This window comes from Ambystoma mexicanum, chromosome 3q, assembly GCF_040938575.1.
Source record: "Ambystoma mexicanum isolate Mex_15411 chromosome 3q, UKY_AmexF1_1, whole genome shotgun sequence".
NCBI lineage: Eukaryota > Metazoa > Chordata > Amphibia > Caudata > Ambystomatidae > Ambystoma > Ambystoma mexicanum.
This window is the reverse complement of record NC_090926.1, coordinates 1264015361-1264038245: the sequence shown is the minus strand read 5'-3', so window position 1 is coordinate 1264038245 and position 22885 is coordinate 1264015361. Positions and strand designations below refer to the sequence as shown.

Sequence of the window (22885 nt, the reverse complement as noted above, 5' to 3'; positions counted from 1 at the left end):
TAGGAACAACTAGTTTTCTGATTGGTTCTCTGCAATCCTTTCAACATTTTTAAACTTAATATAAAACGTTTTTCATGTGGCAATAAAGATGTTAAAGGAATCTACATAGGGCACACTGAAATCATCTAGTGAACACACACCTGGTTGGCAAACATCTAATATGTGTCAATACATGTTCCATCCAATAATGCAACCTCCTACACTATCCAAAATCACCTAACACAAGCACGCTTTTATGGACAGCAGCGTTTTTTAGAATGTGGTTAATTATTGTGGTATGCATCGCAGGTTAACCGGTCTCTTGGCTCGCTCATGGCATCAATGTTGGGCCACTGTCCTCTCCTAACCGACCAGTTAATTGAATGATATACTGCAGTGTTTGTTGGATGGGATCTGCCTGGGGCATGGCCCTTGAGTGAGTGGGGAGTTAATCTGCAAAATTGCTTTTGCAACCCTTGCTGCCACGTTTTTGCCCAAGGCAAGTGGGGCACACAGGTCTTGGGTGTGGCATTGGAGAGTGGTTGTTCATCATAGACAGAATTTGTGGCACAGAGTGAAACGTGCACGAGCGGGAAAGGGACGCAGGACACATTTGGATTGTTTGTCCTAGCTTGACGCCACAAGCCCTAAAAAATGCCCCGACACAAGAGGGCACGTAGATAAACCATGAACTCTAAAAGCATTTAAATGAAGTTTCTTTTGAAACCTTGGTCACAAGAGTATGCACCCTAGAACAAGCGGGGTTACAGAAGTCGGGAACCTTGCAGATGTTGGAGAAACAAAAGGGTAGGGCATTCATGTTCAAGAGACAATTATCTTGACACTGCCCACAAGTAAGTGACTGAACAGAAGGCACGTAGAACCTAGAAATTATACACAAAGAACCTACATAAACTACAGAGTAAAAGCTAAGGCACTTTTAGGAGAGGCTGCTAAAATAGCAGTCAGTTGCACTGTCCAAACTTCAATCAACCAAAAAAAAACTGCAAGAATCTGTACACATTAATTTAATGTTTTAAAAAACTTAAATTATGACACAACATGTCCTTCAAAAGTATAATAAATAGGATTTTTTAAAATATAAAAAGGACTATGTACATGAATTACATTAACAGGGATTCCAATTCATTTAATGGGGTAACATTGTATAGAAAATATGAGGCCGCACAAGCAGCTTTCATCAAGTGGGGAGGCTGCAGCTCCACAGGGATGGCATGGAGGGAGTTGTGTCCACACCTGCGGTGCACAGACTGAATGTTGCACAACCACACCACACCCTAGAGCGTCTGGGGTACTGCCATTGAAGGAGAGCTTCCAATTATGCAGCAGGTTTTCCATGCCAAACAAAACGAGCGACTACAGTGGCTGCCACCCTGCACAAACAGCGTACGACTGATGTTCAAGTGGCTATCTCACCTTGTCTGGGTTGCGTGCCAACATCAACACACGCAACGTAGGACTGATAGGACAATTAGGAAAATAATCTCACTATGGCAGGGTGTATATATGTAAACACGTTCCAATAGCTGTGTAGTACTGCAAGGGAATGGACAAGTGCAGAGCAGGGTGGGCAATGCCACCATGGCAGCTCTCTTGGGGGTGATGGTAGAGAAGCGCGGTGCAGTTAGGATCTCTTCACTTAACCTTAGCCCTGACCCGGGCTGCACCACTTTCTGCAGCACATACCTATTTATGAGTGGATTTATGAAGCCACTGGTGATGTGTGGAACGAATGCAGACTTGCAAAGTGGTTGCCAAACGCAGAGGCGCCTTAGTGGGATCCAGATCATCAGAACAGAAAGACATTGAACTAGCCTTGATAGGCGCTCGCCCATTTACCAGCAGCCCGGTCTGCCGTGGTCTAACAGATTAGGCTTATCTGCACCGATAGCCTGTAGCCAAGAAAACAACTCTCTGCGCCAGCAAAACGTGTGCCTGGCTGACTCAGGAGAGGATAGGGTAAGCACTGCCTTTATGAGTAGGTGAAAACCAGTTTACTTCCTGCTAATGCCGGGAATCCAAAGTGCTCTTCATAAACCTCGTAAACAAAGATCATAGTGCAAGGTGCTGCCCTGCCCAGGTTCTTCGAAGCTACCTGGGTGACATGGCTTTAGCCCAGCCACAACACATAGGGGATACTGTCAGGGGTACCTCGGGGTCCGCCACCATCCCGGCAAAAAAGGTACACATTGGCTGGAATTCATTGACACCAATGGGCTGCAGGGAGGGGTAAGCACACTTGCGCTACAGCCAAACTGGAAAGATTGGACGAGCAAAACAGCAATAGTACTAAGACAGAGAAAGGATCAACGGAACAGTCTTCATGCCACTTAATATTAAGCTTCCAGGAAGAGCGATATTAAATATGAACAGAACTGGCCAACAAGTACTGTGCAGCAACGTAGGTTCGGTCACTTTCAATAGAAACCTGAGCACCCCACACCACGTAGGAGTAAGGGAGAATTAACCTTTGTATGGTGTACTAAATCCCAACAATAGAGCATTCACAAATAAATTAAAGAAATAATTAACATGGAAAACAGACTCGAAACAAGAACTGGAGAATAGAAGGCAACCGTTAATCTAGTACCAGGAGCGAGATAATGCGCGGCTGAAGGAGCAATGTGCCGCCACCCAGTGCAAGCCAGGCCCCTCACCAAGTGAAGGGGCAACAGGAGGAACATGGGAACAGACCAGCAAGACCACTTTTCTCTTTCCTTAAACTCGACCACCATTACGTCTGGGCAGACATGTACTGCTCTAAAATGGTGACCAGCTGGGGTTCTGCTCCCTGCCTGGCAAGGTCCAGTGCAGTCAACCCTTCAGAGTCCCGGTGTCGCAGGTTGGACTCTGCTGACAGAAAGTGTACGACGTCCTCATGGCCTTCGCGTATGGCCAGGTGAATTGGTATCGAGCCGTGGCTGTCAGGCACGTTGATGTCCGCACCATGCTCGACAAGGAGTTGGATGGTTTGGAGGAAGCCAGTGCGTGCTGCATCGTGGGCTGGTGTGGTCCCGTATTCATCCTGAATGTTGACGCTGGCACCTTGCTTCAGGAGTTCCTGCGCCACAGACGGGCTGCCAAACATCATTACCTGGAGTCAAAATGGGGATGAAAAGGAGAATAGTAAGCAAATATATTATGGCACTGCTTACTTGCATTTAGCCAATTTCTAGACAGACATGGGAACTGAAGTACAAGCAAAGAATGTTCTTCTAGGATCACATATTGCGCACTAAACCGCATCTGCTCTCATGCTCGGTTTAATCATGGAGCTTTCTCCATGCAGCCCCATAGAGGTAACAGACATACTCATCTGCTATCACCTTAATGGCACTCCTTTACCTGCTCCTTCCCCTCAGCTTGCCCATGACCTCCCTGAATTAACATCACGCCCCCACTCACTTTGCCCTTCCAGCATCCGCCAGGTATATGGCCTCCCTGAATTCCCACTCCATGTGCCCTGCCAACAACCCCCCCCTTAACTTACTTCATCCGACTAAATCTGTGGGCTTCTCTAAACTTCCTTCCCCTGCGTGCTCTAATCAGGACGTCCCTGCGATCACCATGTGCTGCAGCCTACACAGAACAGCCTTTAACCCCCTCAACCAGCAACTCCAACCTATGAAAGAAGCCTATGGTCTATTCACAACCATCCTGGTCCCACCTGAAGTGCGGTCTTGCCAAAGCGGTTGATGGAGTCTGGGTGTACCAGTTCATCATGTAGCAACCGCCGCACCTCAAGCGTGTCTCCGCGGGCAGCTGCACTGGTCAGCCGGTCCCCAGCCGTGATCTCCCCGTCCAGCAGCATGTGGAGTGGCAGTTGTAAAAGGCGAAAGCAGAGAGCGAACCTGAGAGAGGAGACAGGCAAGGAATCAATGAGTGGTGCAAAAACCAAGAGTAAGGCAAGAGTCTAACTTTTCAAACCCAGCCCATGCACCCAAGACCAGAGCATCTATTCCACCCGAGTTTTCAACTGGGCCTTTCTTCTGAGACCAAGTGTATCTTGTATAGGAATCCCATCTCGATTTCAATGATGTCGTGAACCAAAGCCCACTGTGGGTCTATGGTATCAGGGGGCATCTACCATACCTTCATCCTAAAACTTTAGTGTGGGTAACTATGCTGTTCATGCAAGACCCAAGTAGGCTTACTGCACTGAAGAGAACCTGTGGCATGTGCAGTTAAAAGGAGCATCCCCGCATCTGGAGGGGGTGAAGGCTTTTGCTCCGATGTGCGAGTACCTGCTGAGCTGAACAAGCTTGATCTTAATCTTAAGACCAAAAGTATGTCTCAAAATTAAAGAACAAAAATGTCTTAAACCAACTGTCCAAACCTAAAGCTTTCTCACAAGAACCATAAAAAGCGACCCTAAAACTTAAACTACCCTCAAACAATTCATGGTCTACCCAAACTGGCAGCAACTGACAAAGCATACTCCATTTGCAAAACAGCCAACCTTGCCAATGGGAAAACTTACCGGATCCCCTCCCCGACAACACAAATGACTCAACCAACGGCAAACCAGCCAACAGTGCCAGTGGGGAAAACCAACCAACCACAAAATGCCAAAGCAAAGCACTGCAACTGCACACCTCCAAAGGAAGACTAGGCAGTTCAAAACTGTTACAGGTTATAAAACCATGAATTAAACCCCCCCCCCCCAAAAAAAACCACAAAAAAATAAAAAAAACACGCACACACACATTTTACATCCATTACTAGCTTACTAGAAATCCCGATGGAATGGCATACAAATCCTACAGTATATTGTCAGTTCTGCTCACAACTTAAAAGAAAATTCTGCTCCTAACCAACCGCATAACAAATAATTGTGTCACCATTGAATAACCCAGCTCTAGCATATTTGTGCTACCCACTCCCTGCTCCTACCCAATCACTGTAACAAATAAAGCTTGTTCCAGCTACAGCATATCTCGGTGCAGCACAATTTCTGCTCTTGAGTATTAATTAAATTACAAACAAAACTGGGGGCAGGGATTTCAAAAATGATTCAGAACGGGGGCATGGCCCAAAACAATTGCCTACGTATGTCTCTTGACATCAGGGGTTATCAATCACATCGTTTGCCTTGCGTCAGGGGTAAAATTCAGTTTACTGGCCATGCATACAAAGTGCATTTTGAAAACTAGCATTCATGCTAGGTCGCGAATAAAACTGTGCACCATTTCTTACTTGTAAAGAGCCAATTATAACTCGCCAACAGCAAGCGGAGAGTGCGCGTTTTGATCTGCTTCGTAAAGAAAGCCAGGTTTGTAGCACTGCCGGGATTCAATAATTTCAATACATTGCAACTCAATACAGTAGAGGTCCAGACCCCCGATCCAATTTATGTGGCCACCCTCTAATTCATCATGATCAACATCGGGCTGCTCTATGCCCCGCCCACCTCGTGCCTTCCAGGTTGCCGCTCTTTTTCCCTATTAAGGAGCCCTCCAGCCTCTTTTCCTTTGCAGATGGGGAGCAGGTGCAAGTGGATTTAGGTCACCTGGCCTAAGCCCCGCCCACCTGGTGCCTTCCAGGTTGCCGCTCTTTTTCCCTACTTAAGGAGCCCTCCAGCCTCTTTTCCTTTGCTGATGGGGAGCAGGTGCAAGTGGATCTAGGTCACCTGGCCTAAGCAACACCCACCTTCTTAGCCCTGCCTCTTCCTTCCTGTTCTTAGATCAATGGCGTCTCTTGCCCGGGCGTCCAAAGCAAAGGGCAGACGAAGGAAAGGGCAATTCCTGTTTGGACTTGTTCAGACCAGGAGGATTCAGGGCCCAAACCCCTGCTCAGATAGCAGGTAAGCATGCACCAACATGTGTTACCCCCTCTGTCCCCACAGGCCATCCCTACCCCTCTGATCCCCACGTGATGTTCACTTGCGCCCCGCCCCTTCTCGCACACAGGTCTTGCCCGTTTTGCTTGATTCTTCTACCCTGCCCCCACTTCCATCCTACTTATGCAGGAGTCTGTCCTGATACATTCTTGTTTCACCAAAACCGTCTTGTGGCCAATGCTGGATTTGACTTTTATGGACTTCTTAGATTTAAGGTGCGTCACCCTTTCTCATGGTGGCCCTGAATCATGCTGTTCCCATCTTCATCTTGTATCCAGGCTTGCAACATTATGTGTTACTACTGACTTCTGCAATTGTATTCACTCTCCCCTCTTGCTTCTCCACTCTTTTTGACTACTTACTCTCTGTTCTCTCCTTTTCTCCCTTTTCCTATCTCCACCTCTTATTTTCTTCTATGCACTTACTCTATCAGAATTGCCCCTGGGCCTAATATGATCGCAACCTTGTCCGTCTCCTACCCCACCCCCTCCAGCACTATCTGAAATGGCGTCAGGCCTAGTACGATAGTCGATTGTTTTGTTCCTCCCTTCCCTTTCTGCACCCCTCTCCCTCACCTTTTGTTTTCTCCCGCTCTACCAACAATGTCGTCAGGCCAAGTACAGTAGTCCTCTGTCTGTTTCCATTTCCTTCCCACTCTCCCCCTCCCTTCCTTATCTATGTCTTAGCTCTTGCACTATCTGAAATGTCGTCAGGCGAGTACGATAGTTAATTCCACATCCTTACTGTTCATGGCCTGTAAGAATGTCATTGTATTTTCCTGTGTTCCCTCCCTTGCGTCAAAGCGCTTTGAAACACATAGTGTATTTATATATCATATCATGAAGTCGCACTGCAGAATTGGTTTGAAGGGAAACCAAACCCAGATCAAGGTGAATGACACTGGAAGGCCCAAGGAGTTTTTCTATGCCATGCCTTCTAAAACATCAGTATTACATTTTGAGATTCCAGTGTCACTTGCATAAAACATGTAGGCCATTTTATATTACTTTTCCACACCGATAAAGATATAGTAAGTACCCAAGGTTTACCACGTTACCACCCCCTGCAGCCTTCATCTGATTCTTCAACGACTCGAATATACTGCAAGGTTAAGCATGCATTTAAAAAAAATGAGGTCAATTTTCTTTAGCTCTATAGACCTTGGCCAGGGGCTGTACCAGCAGTGCAGCATGGTGAGTGGCATAGCGGTCCTAGCAGCAGGGATGGCAGCACTGTGACGGGAGGAAGCACCACGGGTGAGCCCTATCGGCACCACATATCACAGACGTGCAGCAGCCTCCGCTTAGTGGGCAATTTCCATGCTATACACGTTTTCCAAGTAATACTGTCTTATATAGCCTGGAAATTGACTTATCAAGAGGCTGTGAGGTGGGGGGCAGCTTTCACATCCCCAGAACATAATATATTTTCTGGAGTGTTGCCCTCCTTTATTAAAAGGTGAACTCATTTAGTACACATTAGTCTGTGAAGCCCTGCCATGGAGGGAGATGGGATCTGATGCAAGGCTGTTAGACCACCCACATAAGAACGTAACTGAAAAAGAAGAGTAAAGTCTTATTTGGTGGGCAAGAGTGCTAGGATTTACAAAGAAAGTCTCCTAGGATTTACAAAGAAATTCTGGAAAGAGATTAAAGAGGTGCCCCTCTACAAAACCCAGGTACTATTCATTTTACCAGTCGATTCGCAGGCAGCTCCTATATGTACCTGGATTTAGGATTCAATATGGAGGGCCACAAAAAGCAGAAGCGTGTGATGAACTAACCAGTTATGAGGTTTTGCCCAAAAATTGCATTTGTCCACACCACCAACTGTGCTGGTCAATTCCAAGAAGCCTGCACAGTGGAAGCAGTGTGTGTGCCTGGTAAATATACACTTGCCAATCACACCAATGCAAGCCTTCAGTCATGTCAGGAGCTAGCAACCAACTGCAAACCAGTCAGACCCCAAACGGGAAAACCAGCAGAGCTCCACCTCCCCACAATCAAGCAACCCTCACTCCCCATACGAAAAATAATGTAGCGTTTTATATAATGCTTCATGTGGATCCTATTCAAAGTGCTGTCGTGGTACTAAATCGGTCGACCATGGCAGGATCAAAGGCTGAGTTGGACCCATTGGGGTTACCAATGCTAGCCTATCATCCTGTTCCTGAGGTAAGAGGAACTGGTTGCCAGTACAGAAGCAGATCATTTTTAAGTCCCTCTGTATTGTCCAATGCTCCTTTTATGGCATGGGACCAGAATTCCTGCAGGATACATTTCAACACTTTGTACCCGGGCACTCACTAAGATCTGAGAGAGCTCGACTGCTGATCATCCTTCTGGGTTGAGTGCGCCGGAATGGGTAGCCGGTTCTTCTCAGTTGCTGCGACCAAACTATGGAACGCTCTACCATTCCCTATTCGGGCTACCCCGGGCCTCTTCAGCTTCCGCCGCCTGTTAAAAACCTTTCTGTTTTAAATATCCTTTCGTCCTGATGTCCCTCAGAGCCATGATGCTTTTGCGAACGAGCGTTTCATAAAATCCAGTAACATAACAGAGGACTGTATGTGGGCTCTCCATACCGCTGACAAACGCATACGAAACTAGCCAGCCCACACCTGTGATATAGCTAACAAATTAATCACACTGTCATCTACAAACCCCTACCATCAGAAAAAGCAGCTGCACTAAACATCAACCATCATGCTCTTGTGCCAGTACAAAGCCAAGAACTTTTTTTCATTTTGTGCGTTTCAAATCAACTAGACACTTGTTTAGATAATTTAGATAATGGTACATAGGACTGGGTCCACAAAATTAAAATGATAGCTAAACAAAATTAGCCCACCGTTTAAAACATTCTGATCGCCTTCGCCAATCAGGAAGGAGGATCCAGAGCAAATACTAGGCACCAGCTGTGTCAGAGTGCCATATGAGAGGGTGAAAAAGCCTGGGTTTTTGTTGATGTTTAATTAAATGATGCCGGCAATTCTGTTTCTGAAGGCGAGATCTGCGAGTCAGACCCTACTTTCATTATGCTCCATGCCAAAAAGCATAATAAATCACACAATTAATCAATGAATAATGCACACATGCCCTTTACTTTGACCATCTCTTGTCATCCCAAACAGCCGGCCTGCATTGGCAGCAGGGCTGATTCAAAAGTCCCATGTGCATTCCTAAACACAGCTGCTGGAACCCAAAGTTCTAACAGACAAGGTGGACTTTTAACTGTGTCGGGCTCCAATTTAAAACCATGGTTTACCTCCGTTTTTAACCACTACCAACAGACGAAGTATAAGCCATGTCTGCCTTCGACCTGGTGGCTACTGAGATTGTTCCTCAAACTTTGTTCCCTATAGATTACTAAATGTCCCTACAAAAACACTTTCTATCCCTGGGTGTGTGTAACTAACCCTGGTAATGTACTGATGTATCGCCTATTAAGGTTACGCCGTCTGAGTAAGAAGCCGAACGGATGCTCAGTGATACAACCAAACACGATAACCAAGTACCCTCATGAAGTATAACTTATCCGTCGTGTTCGATATATCGACCCAACAACAAGAACACAACCATGGGGGTTATGGTGAACAAGAGAGTTTTTCCTAAGGATCTCTGATGACACAGAGAATAAGCCATCCATACACATACAGGATACCCAGAGAGGGATTGAAAAAGAGAATTGAGACGTCCCACAATTCAACCAAGATGCTCTCCCCTAACAAGAGAGATGGAGTGCGAAACAACAAATTAGAAGATTGTCTTTTTTAACTATCTACTGTGACTACATCTGCCACATCCCAAGTCCCGAATAAAGCGGAGAATTTGATCTATTCCGCTGAAACCGGTTGATTGATAGAGGGTTGGGCTGATTATCCGACTCCCTTGACTCAGTAAAATTGAGATTGAACTTGGCTGATTTACGTTCGGATTTTAATGAGCAATGAAAAGTGAGCACCAATAGACATATGGCGCGATCTAACTAGTCCATAAAGTCTACTTTCTGAGTGTTTTTTAATAATTTGATAAGTCACACCTTTGGAAGCAATACAAATAAAAATAGAAGGATTTGACTTCCAAAAGTGTGCTCCTAGTTTTTTAGTGGACAAGGAAAGTAGTGAGAGAGATTAGGGCAAATTTTCTCTTTCACCCCTTAACCTTGATAGGCGATACATCAGCGCACTACCTGGGTTAGTTACACACACCCAGGGATAGAAAGTGTTTTTTGTAGGGCCATTTAGTAATCTATAGAGAACAAAGTTTGAGGAATAATATGGTAAACAAATTGTTCTGTCTGTGATGTGTTAAAACTGTAATGGGTTAAGACAGAATATGCTAACCCTCTGACTTCAATTGTGATTATGGCTACTGAGACTGCACAACAGCAACAAGCGATCAATGTCATTTTGTCAGATTGTGGGGGGGGGAACAGCGACACATTCATGAGAGGCCCTGGTGTGTACTAAAGCTAGGTGGATTGGGTGCACCCACAACCATATTGGGTCCAAGTCATGAAGCCCTCTCTGATCCACTGAGAAGGGTTTTCATCTTCCTCCAACAGAAATCCTCCCTGGGAACCGGTGCTTCACAAAACGGTCCTATAATTACAATGGCCACCTCACACCAGTTTACCCTGGAGTCTTTTGATGTAGGCAGTGCAGAGAGTGGTCTTACCATCTTGGATTTACCTAGGGATCCCAAACGTCCTCCCTCCCACTTCCTACAGACCAGGTACTCTGGTTAAGGCATCAGCAGGCAAAGGATACTTGTTAAAGCAGCCATGATTGCACCCAGAACAGGCTATCTGGGGACGAATCTGCTGTCGCGTTATGCCTATATAAGCAGGGGACGTGGTTTGAGACACTCTCCTTAGTTGATTGATCTTTGGACACTGCTTGAAGAAGGATTCACTGGAACCAGACTGGGAGTATAGTACTTTGCCAAGAGGTGAACATCAGGATCTCAAGGGAAGGGGACACATCCTTCCTTCCAACGATTGCAGGGGCCTATTTGGGATACCCAGCTAGCTGGACCACGCCAGACACTGCAATTGAGACTCTGGTACCCAGGACCCTGCTCACTGAGCAAGTGCTCTCTAAAGGTCTTCCTGGTTGGGAAGGGCAGACGAAAAGGACTATGCCCCGGAGACCCTGGATTGTATCTCCCAACACAAATACCTCCATGCTGATCTGCGGGCATTTGACTCTGTGCAAACTGCTTCAAGGGAAATGCCAGAGTCCTCTTCTATTATGACGCACAGCTGCCCCTGCATCTCAGAGTTTTGCTTGACACTAAAGTGCCATTGTTTATTCTTCGGAGACTTCCAACATTCCCAACATATGTCAAAAAACATGAAAGACAAGATCTAAAAAAAAGGTACTTGAAATGGCGCTATCCTCCTGGTACGCACACTTCATGGACAATAATGACTTTTAAGTCTCCTTCTCTACCTTTTGAAAGCTATTCAATATCTGACACTTTGCTGCTTAAATCTTTGCCTGAGCGCACTTATCTACAAATACAAAGTGCCCCTTTAATGTCTGCTTTCTCCGAGTTTTCCATTACAGGGGCGTGCAAGGATTCATTTTGTGCGTTTTTCTTAGTTTAAATACTCTATTTTTCTAGAGCATTGGTTGCACATTCTTTTAACTCAGTACCCCCGTATTTTGTGTTTATGTTGGTTCTGCCCTAGATCACATCTTCTGAAGAGAATAGCCTACCCTTGGCGTGAGCTAAACTAAACAAGATATACCAGTCAGGCCCTGCCGTTTCACTTTTATGATTGAGGTCACTGCTGAAGTATTAGTGTGGTGCCGAGTAGGCTCTTTAGTCACTACTAATTTTGCCCGGCTACTGGCACAGAATTTACCTTATCAACTGGGCCAAATAAAGCTCCCTCGGTGCGGCACTGGCCATGAACAAGACCTTTTTGGGCTTCCATGACCCTCACCACTCTTCCTTCTTCCATCAGTGCACCAGCGACATCTTGATCTTCAGATCCTCTGCCCGTCGGTGTGCGGTGCCGTCGCCCCATGACAAGAAAGCACTGTGCACCACTATTAAGTAGTGTGCCTTTACATCCCGGCCCCCACTCCACCCCAGAATGGGTGCTAATCAAACAGAGAGCCTTGTTAGCAACCCACAGAGAGAAGTGGCCCGTTTGACCCAAAGCAGCCAAGGAAAACGGCCATCTGTTTAGCCTTGCCAAGAAGAAACCTATTGTTGATCTCACAACCATCACACCCGCTTTTGGCAGGATGCAGGCGCACCAAATAAAAGACACAGCTGAACAGATAACATCAACTAACTTTATTAAGCACACCTCCTGTCACATGACCTCTGGCCAGCGATCCGGAGTGCTGCTCGTCTCGTGACACCAGGTCATAGCTATCCAAAACCCGACGCTACAACCTCACCCTAAAAATAATGTCACAACCCACCTCCTTAATCCACAAACCGCCTTGGACGTCTTATGGCTCTATGGGGCCGTCCTTCAGCTCTCAGGGGTTGCCTGGCCCTCCTGACCTTCGTTGTTCCCTTGTGGGAGCTGGGTTGCCCTGATAGGACAGGCCCACCTTCTTCAAAGTCCAATGGCTGCGCCCAACAACGTTGCTCAGCATATTCCTTTGTTTTTCTTTTAGCTTCTATGTCATTTGCTCTGATCTCCCGGTCTCTGTCATCTGATTCTTTCACATGCGGGTTGTGTGGCAGTGGAGTACGCACAGAGTGACCAAACATCAGTTCAGTGGGACACGCCCTTGTAGAGCTGTTCAGCATGCTCCTATAGTCATGCAGTAGTTGAAATATGGTTTGTTCCAGCGGTTTGCGGGAGTTAGAAATTCTCATTGAGCATTTCATGACCATCCCGAAACGTGCAATGTCACCATTAGCTTGAGGACAGAGCAGCGTGATCTTCCAGTGGCAGAATCCCATGTACTGTGCTAAGTCTCTGAAGTTGCTCTCCATATCCAATTTAACAACTTTCGGGATATTGTATGGTGTGAAAATACAGTCCAGGGCTGATATGACAGATGTGGCTGCTGTGGATTGGAGCAGCTGAATGACGGGGTATCTCGAGTGTTCAGCTAATACTACGAGTATGTATATGCCTGAATGCAGTGGGCTGACGAAGTATATCAGAACCTCCCACACATGCTGTGGTAGCAGGGACGTTTGCAGTGGCTCTGGGAAAGCATGTGGCTGCAACCTGAGGAATACGTGACATGATTGGAGGTTGCTCTCTGTCATGCTGTCCATGCCCGGAAACCATGCTTTCTGAAAGAGTAAACATTTGGTGGGCACTATTCCACTGTGCCTTTTGTGCGCTACCGACTCTACAACTTGCTGCTGTAGCAGGGGTGGTATCAGTACCCGGTTCCCTTTCAAAATGAGGATGTAGAGAGAGCTCTTCTTTCACAGGAGTCAGTGTCCTCAGTAGTCGCACGTCTATAGTAGGGTTAGAGGACCGCCACTGCCCATTTTGAATACAAGCTGATACTAGACCTAGTGTGGGCTCCACTGCAGTATGCTTCATAAGGTCCTCCAGTGAGACTGTTGAGGGTCGTGCATGATTCACCGCATAGTTAACGTACGCTTTCGCCCGATCACTTGAGGGTTTTGGACTCTTCAGGGGATGTCGGGACAAGAAGTCGGCTAGGTTGACATCTTTTCCCAGCTTGTGGACAATGTTCAATTTGTATTTTTGCAACCTTAATCCTCATTGGGGGCATCTGGGCCATCGGCTTGCCATATATGGTGATCAGGGCTTGGTGGTTCGTAATGATCACAAACTGTTTGCCATGCAGGAACAGGTGGAAATGTTTGCATACCCAGATGACCGCAAGACTTTTTTTCCACCTGGGAGTACCGCTGCTTGACGTATGCAAGGCTTTTGCTTGCGTATGATACTATCCTCCTATGGGAGTGTTTGTAGAGTGTTGCGCCAGTATAGCACGTAGCCCCACCGGGCTCGCATCCAGTCACTTCTGGGGTAGGTTGGGGTCAAGAAAGACATACACACTGCATTTGCAATTTCCTCACAGATCTTGTCAAACGCGGCTTGGCACGAAGGGTCCCAGGGTCCCATGTAAATTTGTGTTCTTTTTTCGTGAGGGTTTGAAGCGGGGTTCTGGTGACACAAACTCTGGCAGGTGCAAAAGCTAGTAAGGCCCAGTTAAGAACAGATTTGAACTATGTTTTCTAGTCGTGGGGCTTCCATGAGCGCTTTGAGTTTGTCAGGGTCTGGCTCAATTCCCTTCTCTGAGAACACAAGCCCAAAAGATGCTAGTGTCAACTTGTTGAAAATACACTTGTGCTTGTTGAGTGTTAAGATGGCATCCGCCAAAGCTTTTCAGACTCTGTACTGTGGCATTATGGGATTCTTGCGATTTGCCAAATATTAGAATGTGATCACTATTTCCTGATGCAGTTTGGGATGTGACAAATTACTTTCCCGACTCCTTCTGGATATATCTCGGCTGCCAGGGATATCCTGAAGTTTAGCCTTTTATGAATCAGAATAACCCTAAATGGGCGGTGAAGTTGGTTATATAGTGAGGTCTTTTATCTCAATTTTATGGTTCCCCTTTTCATAACAAGCCGGGAGAAGATGGTGGCTCCATTTAAGAGGTGCATCATATCAGTGATACGTGACTTTTGGTGATGCTCTCTCAGGATAGCTTGGTTCGGCAGTCACGTGTCGATGCATATGCAAATGTGCCCTTCTGGCCCCTTCTACGGCACTGGTACCACGGGAGATATCCACGGCATGGGCCCGATTGCAGGCTCCGATGTCTGCATGGATATGGGCATGTAGTTCTAGCTCTACCTGGTGTTGAATGTTAAACGGAATCCCCCTGTAGTGCTGAGCTACTGGTTTAATGGACGGGTCTATGTGCACCTTAGTTTGACACTTTTTGAGCTTTCCCATTTCTCTGAATAAGAATGGAAATGTGGCCTTTATTTTCGCAGCTGGTGTTATGTACTCATGGGGTATCATGCAGTAGAGAATGTGGATCAGTCCCATCTGGATGGCCGATTGAAGTCTCAGTACGCATCAACTCGTTGCAATACGGTCCAATTTTTCTTTGTAGCGGCAGGTTGTGGTGAAGACTCCCTTGCATGGTAGGGGTTGTTTTGCTCTGTATGCTTATATCTCAATTTGTGCTTTCTTCAGACATGGTGGCTGCTTCAGCTTTAGCAATTGATTCTCAGGCATCTCGTTCATTGTGGCACCTGAATCTATTAGTAAGTCATGTGATTTGCCTAGTTATCGTGAATGGAAGTATCACACTATGGGTCATGGCTGTCGGGTTACCTAGTGTGTACGGATAACCTTTTCTTCTCTCCGAGCTTGAGGGTTTGCCGGACTCGCTCGTAGATGGTGCAGTACGCAGGTGATGTACACGCCTTCAGACTCTCCGGCGAGCATCCGGTGAAGGGGAGTGCCTCGTTCTGGTGCTGCATCGGTCTTGCGTGTAGGATTTCCTTTCAGATCGTCTTCGTCTTTCGGGTATCGTGATGGTGACTTGTTCCTTTGTGGTCTTTATACTGTGACCCTGATGTCCTCGTAGTCAGACACATGGATCTGAAATGATCGATTCCACATGGAGAGCATTCCTGGCACACTGCCAGGTACATCATGCGGAAAATCATAACCACAACAGAAACATTGCTTCTTCTCCTTCCTATCTTCTTTCAGTGGCGTAGGTTGGATCACAAGCTTGTGTAGCGATTCCTCTTATTACAGTTGTCTGTGTTATGTGCAGCTTAATCATGGTAGATACTTGGTGTTCTAGCGCAGTCGTTTTCTAACTAGCAGTAGGATTTCGGCCTGATTGTGTGTCATTTGCAGCAGTTTCTTCTTCAGTGTTATGGACGTGCATCCTGCACGGACCTGTGATTTCAATGCTTTCTCGTTCGAGTACAGATGGAAATGAGTTTCTTACTTTGGTCCTTAGTGGTGTAATAAATGTGTCTATGGTTTCTCCTTCTAATTGCATGGTAGTATGAAAGACGTGTCTCTCATAATCCACATTCTTGTGGATCATCAAGTGCTGGTTCGGAGTAGTGCACATCGCTGGGCAGGTCAAAAATAATGTCACTCACTCACTTATGGGCCTGCTGTCATTGCGAGGTGCACATTTCTGTGTTTTTCCTCCTGGGGCCCTAGTGAGTCGCCGTACACATCGAATTCCCCAATCCATCTGGCCCACCTGGGTCCAAGATTTGATGAGTCTGTCATGCCAGAAGTGAAAAGCGTGGGAAAGGGGAAAGAGCCCCTTGTTTGATGTACCAGCTGCTGTGCTAATCCCTCCTGGTGCTGGGCCTGGGTCCACCGTGGCCAGACCCTGATCCCCATCATGAAGCTCCAGTAGGGCCTGCCTTATTGCCTCCACTCAAGGAGACTCTCTTATCCGGCTGGTTGGGGCTCTTGAGCTCACTCTGCACCTGCGTGGGTTATCCTGTGATGCGAGTCGCTGGCTTTTGGCCTTCCCAACCCCTGCCATGCGACGAGTGTAGTCCTGTGCGTGGTGCCTGCTTTGTGGCCTTCACAGGGTGTCCAACGCTAGTATTTCATATGCTTTTGGCAGGATGCCAGCGCACCAAATAATGGATAGTCACACCACTGAACAGATAACATCAACTAACTTTATTAACCACACATCCCCTGTCACATGACTTCTGGTCACATGACCAGGCGTGCTGCTTGTCTCGTGACAGCAGGTCGTAGCTATCCAAAACCCGACACTAGAACAATCATCAGAGCTATAGGTAATTTGCTGTACAGTGAGGACCATGAAAAGCAGTAGCAACTCTCCCATAAGATTTGTATATCATATTACGGAGATTTAAAACATAATGAAAGTTTTTCTCCTGGCTATCTTGCTTCAGTTGTTGAAATAATCATTTTAACACTGTAGTTAATGCGATACAGAATTCGCTTTTATTCGTGATAGTATTGGATAGTTTCTCACATTACATTGATAAGCGTTGTATACACTTGAAGGCAGTTGTGCGCCTTGTTTGTCAGCCGACACGTGTTTTGACCCAAAGGGTCCTTATCACTCTGCTAGGTGTCAGTGTTTCGAGCGCCGATTGCCACAGTGAGGGCCCAACAGGAGGCACGTCAGTCTACACGACAACAACCATACCAGGACCAGCACCCCACAGGGGGCTCAAGAATATTGTCAATAGCCTTGATAAGGACCCTTTGAGTCGAAACACGTGTTGGCTGACAAACAAGGCGCACAACTGCCTTCAAGTGTATACAACGCTTATCAATGTAATGTAAGAAACTATCCAATACTATCAAGAATAAAAGCAAATTATGTATCGCATTAACTACAGTGTTAAAATGATTATTTCAACAACTGAAGCAAGATAGCCAGGAGAAAAACTTTCCTTATCTATCCAAACAACTTGGGGTACTGGCTAAACCCCAACAGCTCCTGTGATCTTGCAAAGCACAATTTACCAGTCTCGGATAATAGCAGAGCCTAGCACAGGCTGTTTCCACATCTAGAGCCAACCCTGATCCTTTTAAAACATAATGGTTTTGACCATATCAACTAAGAGGTTTGCTGTCGATCTGCTAGAAGGCAACACATCATTCGCTTTGTCCCAACTGGGCTTCCAATGTGTAATATGAAAATGTGCAAGATCTAAAGGCAACACTGATGTTGTGACCCTTTCTCCATCTCCTAATTGGCAAGTGTGACGTCCTTGTGAAACCAATAAGGAGATCACGTGGGCATGGAAGGAGCCCACGGGCACAGGGTGGGCGGAAAGGGGGGACCGGATATGGGGGCCAGCAGAGTAAGTTGCAATGAGGTGCAAAAGAAGCACAGCACGACAGCTCCTGGACATATCAAGCAAAGCCACCACCTCTGTCGAGACACATAAGCATGTCAGATACAGTAAACCTGGCAGTGCCTGTCACACACCGGGGGCGTTACTCTCAAGACTTCTAGATAACCTGGCTATGCAACTGCCCACCCATTTTGTACCGTCTGAGACCAGTAGTCTAGGACCTAGATGGAAGAGATGGGCAGGGGTTTCGGAATATACATCAAGGCCATAGGGCCTTTGGAAGTTGAGAAGAAACACAGCCTACTAACCCTGGCGAACAGCCCAAATGTATGTGATATTGTGGATGAATTCCCAATGGGGTTCACCGACACCTATGACGGATTGAAGACCGCTCTTACAGATTATTTCACACCACACACTAATCTAGACTGTTGTGTCTTCTACACAACAAAGTAGGCCAGAGGGGAATCGATGGATGCTTTCATAAAGCGCCTCTGCAGTCTCCTCAAACATTGCAACTTCTACAATTATTCGAATGATGAGGCACTCTGGTCTCATCGCAGGATGCGAGTGTGCTGATTTCAGGAAGAGACTGCTCCAAACACCACGTTGCTGAAGAAAACCTGCGCCTAGCGAGTTCCAATGCAGCATTAGCCCTCCAGACAGAGGCCATGAGTGGTGTGAAAGTTGACCCACGGAAGGTGCCATCAAGAAAGAAATCCCCTCACCACATAAAGGAAAGGGAGAACCTTTTTGCTACGGCTGTGGCTACGAGTTTCCCCATGAAGGCATGTCTCCAGCCATAGGACAGCAATGCTCAGCATGCGGTGAAAGAACCATTTCAAGGCAGTATGCCATACGTACCACAGTCAGGCACGTGGGGAAGGGAGCAGTGGTGAAGTGATACACACTCGAGAAAAGCATCAAAGACCTCCAACAGGAATGATTCAGCACCACAAACCGCTTCCCGGAAAGACCGAGAGAGGAAGGACGAAATTAGGACACAGGAAGGAGGAAGTAAGGACACAAGAAACAAGCACCGGCATGAGGAGGGCGGAAGGCCAGGGACTGGATTGAAATAAAGAAGCACATCACCACAGCTCCTGGTGCCCGCCCCTCATTGTGCGTATTTGACGTGGGGCCATGTGGAAAGGCCATCACAGTCAGGTCGGTCCTTTTTTTGTCAGCATAACAGCGACTTTAAGTGTTCCAAAATATGTTGTAAGCTTGCATCATATGGATTATAGCTTTAGTATTGAGCAGTGATGCAACGACCATTGGGCAAATCGGGTATTAGCCACTCTCCTCCGCCGAAATTTTGGGTTATTATGACTTGATCCGGCTGACCTACAGAGGCAAGGACAGTGCGAATGAAAGGTGCCGGCGGCTGCACTGTTAACAGAGGTCCGACAATTACTGACGTAAAGCATTTTATTGTTAGCACATGCGTTCATACCATACATCTTTAGGCACACGAAATCATAGGGGCGGGGCCCGGGCTGTTAGTAGTTGCATGTCAGTGGAGCGACTGGAAGGGTCGTTAAGCACCTGGTTTTCATGCGTGAAAGAGTTTACTGCTTGTAACGTTGAAGCTGCCCCAGCGGAGTCAAGTTAGAACTCGTAAAGGTCCCCATATAAGTACTTTTGTACCCGCCACAGCTTCTGAAACTACCCCCTCTCGCGGCATTTGAAGGGCTAACTAGCCCTCCCACCCCCAGAAATGTTAGTCCGGGTGCCGCCCTGCTTGGTGTTGCTACTGCATACTCTTGCCATTATGGGGTAAGGTGTGGCCTCTGCATGGCCCAAGCTGTGTGTGTGTCTGTAGTGCGGCATGTCATGGTTGCCATTTTAGCACTTTAGGAGGCCACGCCTGGTTCATAACCTGTGCATGGTTGCCATTTTAGCACTTTAGGAGGCCACGCCTGGCTCATAACCTGGACAGGGTTGCCACCACGCCTGGTTCATAACCTGGGCAGGGTTGCCATTTTAGCACTTTGGGAGGCCACGCCTGGCTCATAACCTGGGCAGGGTTTCCATCTTAGCACTTTAGGAGGCCACGCCTGGCTCATAACATGGACAGGGTTGCCACCACGCCTGGTTCATAACCTGGGCAGGGTTGCCATTTTAGCACTTTGGGAGGCCACGCCTGGCTCATAACCTGGGCAGGGTTTCCATCTTAGCACTTTAGGAGGCCACGCCTTGATCATAACCTGGGCAGGGTTTCCATCTTAGCACTTTAGGAGGCCACGCCTGGCTCATAACCTGGACAGGGTTGCCACCACGCCTGGTTCATAACCTGGGCAGGGTTTCCATCTTAGCACTTTAGGAGGCCACGCCTGGCTCATAACCTGGACAGGGTTGCCACCACGCCTGGTTCATAACCTGGGCAGGGTTGCCATCTTAGCACTTTAGGAGGCCACGCCTGGCTCATAACCTGGACAGGATTGCCACCACGCCTGGTTCATAACCTGGGCAGGGTTGCCATTTTAGCACTTTAGGAGGCCACGCCTGGCTCATAACCTGGACAGGATTGCCACCACGCCTGGTTCATAACCTGGGCAGGGTTGCCATTTTAGCACTTTGGGAGGCCACGCCTGGCTCATAACCTGGGCAGGGTTTCCATCTTAGCACTTTGGGAGGCCACGCCTTGATCATAACCTGGGCAGGGTTTCCATGTTAGCACTTTGGGAGGCCACGCCTTGATCATAACCTGGGCAGGGTTTCCATGTTAGCACTTTGGGAGGCCACGCCTTGATCATAACCTGGGCAGGGTTTCCATGTTAGCATTTTAGGAGGCCACGCCTTGATCATAACCTGGGCAGGGTTTCCATGTTAGCACTTTAGGAGGCCACGTCTTGATCATAACCTAGGCGGGGTTTCCATGTTAGCACTTTAGGAGGCCACGTCTTGATCATAACCTAGGCAGGGTTTCCATGTTAGCACTTTAGGAGGCCACGCCTTGATCATAACCTGGGCAGGGTTTCCATCTTGGCAGTTGAGGAGGCCACGCCTGGCTCATAACCTGGGCAGGGTTGCCATCTTAGCACTTTACCAGGCCACACCTGGTTCATTGATGCCGTGACCAGACTGTTCTCGTTTACCTTTAAGGTGCCCCCACGTCCAAACAGGACAGAATGGGTCTTGTTGGCAGGCTCACCCTCTCTTCCCTCACAATATTGTCTCTTGTTGACAATCACAGACGCTCCTCTAGCATCTTCTCCATTAGTGCGTCCCTAGTCGTACTCCCACTTCTTCCTCCAAAGATCAAGGTCCAGTTAGTCGCCCCAGGGCACAGTGCTGCACTTTCTGGACAAGTCCGAGCGCAGGATAACCACTGTGGCGGCTGTATAACATAGGCTCACCCTCTTGACAACAAGAGATTCAGGAAATGAAGCGTGGCACCATCATGCAAGGGCTGGCATTTTAAGAGTTTGAACCCCCCTCCTCCGCCACCCATCCACAATAATCTACGAAGTCAACCACCGCGTTTGCCACACTTTCAGCAACCGAGTGCCTATGATGAATGAATGCAATCCACAACGCGGGTGTCTCGTCGCCAGATTGCTAAAGAGCAGCCCCTAGACTAGAGCCACATTTCGGTCCAAGCCATTCCGGGCGAGCGACCTCGGTGCGAGTGTGTGCGGCCGGCGCACGAGCAGCAGGGTCGCCGGTAGCGTTGCAGGGCTCTTCTCGCTCCAGTGCATCCTCGCTTTGCTCCGTCCCCGGCTCAGGCCAGCGAGTGGCAACAATCTGTCCAAGCCAGGGAGCGCGCGGGGGACCCGCCTGCCTGCCTGCCGGGGGGAGGAGGGGGGGTGACCCGCCTGCCTGCCGGGGGGAGGAGGGGGGGTGACCCGCCTGCCTGCCGGGGGGGGGGGGGGTGTGACCCGCCTGCCTGCCGGGGGGAGGTGACCCGCCTGCCTGCCGGGGGGAGGTGACCCGCCTGCCTGCCGGGGGGAGGAGGGGGGGTGACCCGCCTGCCTGCCGGGGGGAGTGACCCGCCTGCTGGGGGGGGGTGACCCGCCTGCCTGCCGGGGGGGGGTGACCCGCCTGCCTGCCGGGGGGGGGGTGACCCGCCTGCCTGCCCGGGGGGGGGGGGTGACCCGCCTGCCTGCGGGGGGGTGACCCGCCTGCCTGCCGGGGGAGTGACCCGCCTGCCTGCCGGGGGAGTGACCCGCCTGCCTGCCGGGGGGAGTGACCGGCGCTCCCCGATACCTCTGGCTGTGGCGGGGGCTATCCCTTGCTGGGTGGGGGCACCCTCTGGCTGTGGCGGGGGCCGTCGCGGCAGGCACCGCATCCCTTGCTGGGGGGAGGGGGCACCCCGGTGGTCCCTCTGGCTGTGGCGGGGGCCGTCGCGGCAGGCACCGCATCCCTTGCTGGGGGGAGGGGGCACCCCGGTGGTCCCTCTGGCTGTGGCGGGGGCCGTCGCGGCAGGCACCGCATCCCTTGCTGGGGGGGTGCCATCTCCGTGCGGGGGGGGGCGCTTGCGATAGCTCCTTGTTTATTACCTCCCGTGGGGTAGGGTTCAAACTTGGAAGTGAAGGTTATCCCTTTTAGCAGAGGGTGTAGGAGAGAAGACCTCTTGCAGCAAGGGGGCGGGAGGGGGGCTGCTCCCCAGTAACACAGGGGGTAAATATCCCCGTTGTGAGGGACTGGCGGGGCAACGCCCTCCTGACCCCGCTAGAGAAACCAAACAGTGACCAACGTCTCCTCTCACCTTGTTATATACCCCCCTCCGAGACCCTCCCCCTTTTCTGGGGGATTCCAGAAGGCGGCCGTTATCTCCCGCAGCTCTGGATAGTCGCGAGCTGCCGGCTGTTACGCTGCCAGCTCGCGCCGCTTGCTCTGTCCGATTCTCTTGTCAGCGCAAGCCGGCTTCTCGCCCTATTGACTTCGGCTGGGAGCGGCATCACGTGATCTGTCACACCCACGTGGGGGAGGGTTGACAGGTCCCTTCATGTGCCTTTTGTTATTTTACGAAACTGATACTAAGTAGCCCAATGAGAGGCCGCCCTCCGGCCACGAGGTGAAGGCAGGGACACTGCTGAGTACAGTAGCCAATCACACGACGTCTCTGGGGCATTCTTTTTATTTTCGGTTTAAAAGGCTTCTAAGATCGACAGGGAAACAGGACTTAAGCGGATTATGGTAGTGGACCTTCTTCGAACTGAGGGCGTTAACGTAATGGATGTTTTTTGTTGTTACGCAATGCAAACAAAGAGTAAAAAAAATG

The 22885-nt window shown here is 48.7% G+C and overlaps 1 protein-coding gene across 1 annotated transcript; it reads right to left on the bottom strand.

Moving 5' to 3' along the window:
• Positions 1-992: 992 nt before the first annotated feature.
• Positions 993-22596, bottom strand: CDKN2D (cyclin dependent kinase inhibitor 2D). The gene is made up of 3 exons (XM_069604295.1): positions 22370-22596; positions 3668-3851; positions 993-3094 (listed from the first exon to the last, which is right to left on the bottom strand). The coding sequence occupies exons 2-3, from the start codon at positions 3809-3811 to the stop codon at positions 2735-2737; spliced, it is 504 nt and encodes a 167-aa protein (XP_069460396.1). The 5' UTR covers positions 3812-3851; positions 22370-22596; the 3' UTR covers positions 993-2734.
• Between the last annotated feature and the right edge of the window lie 289 nt (positions 22597-22885).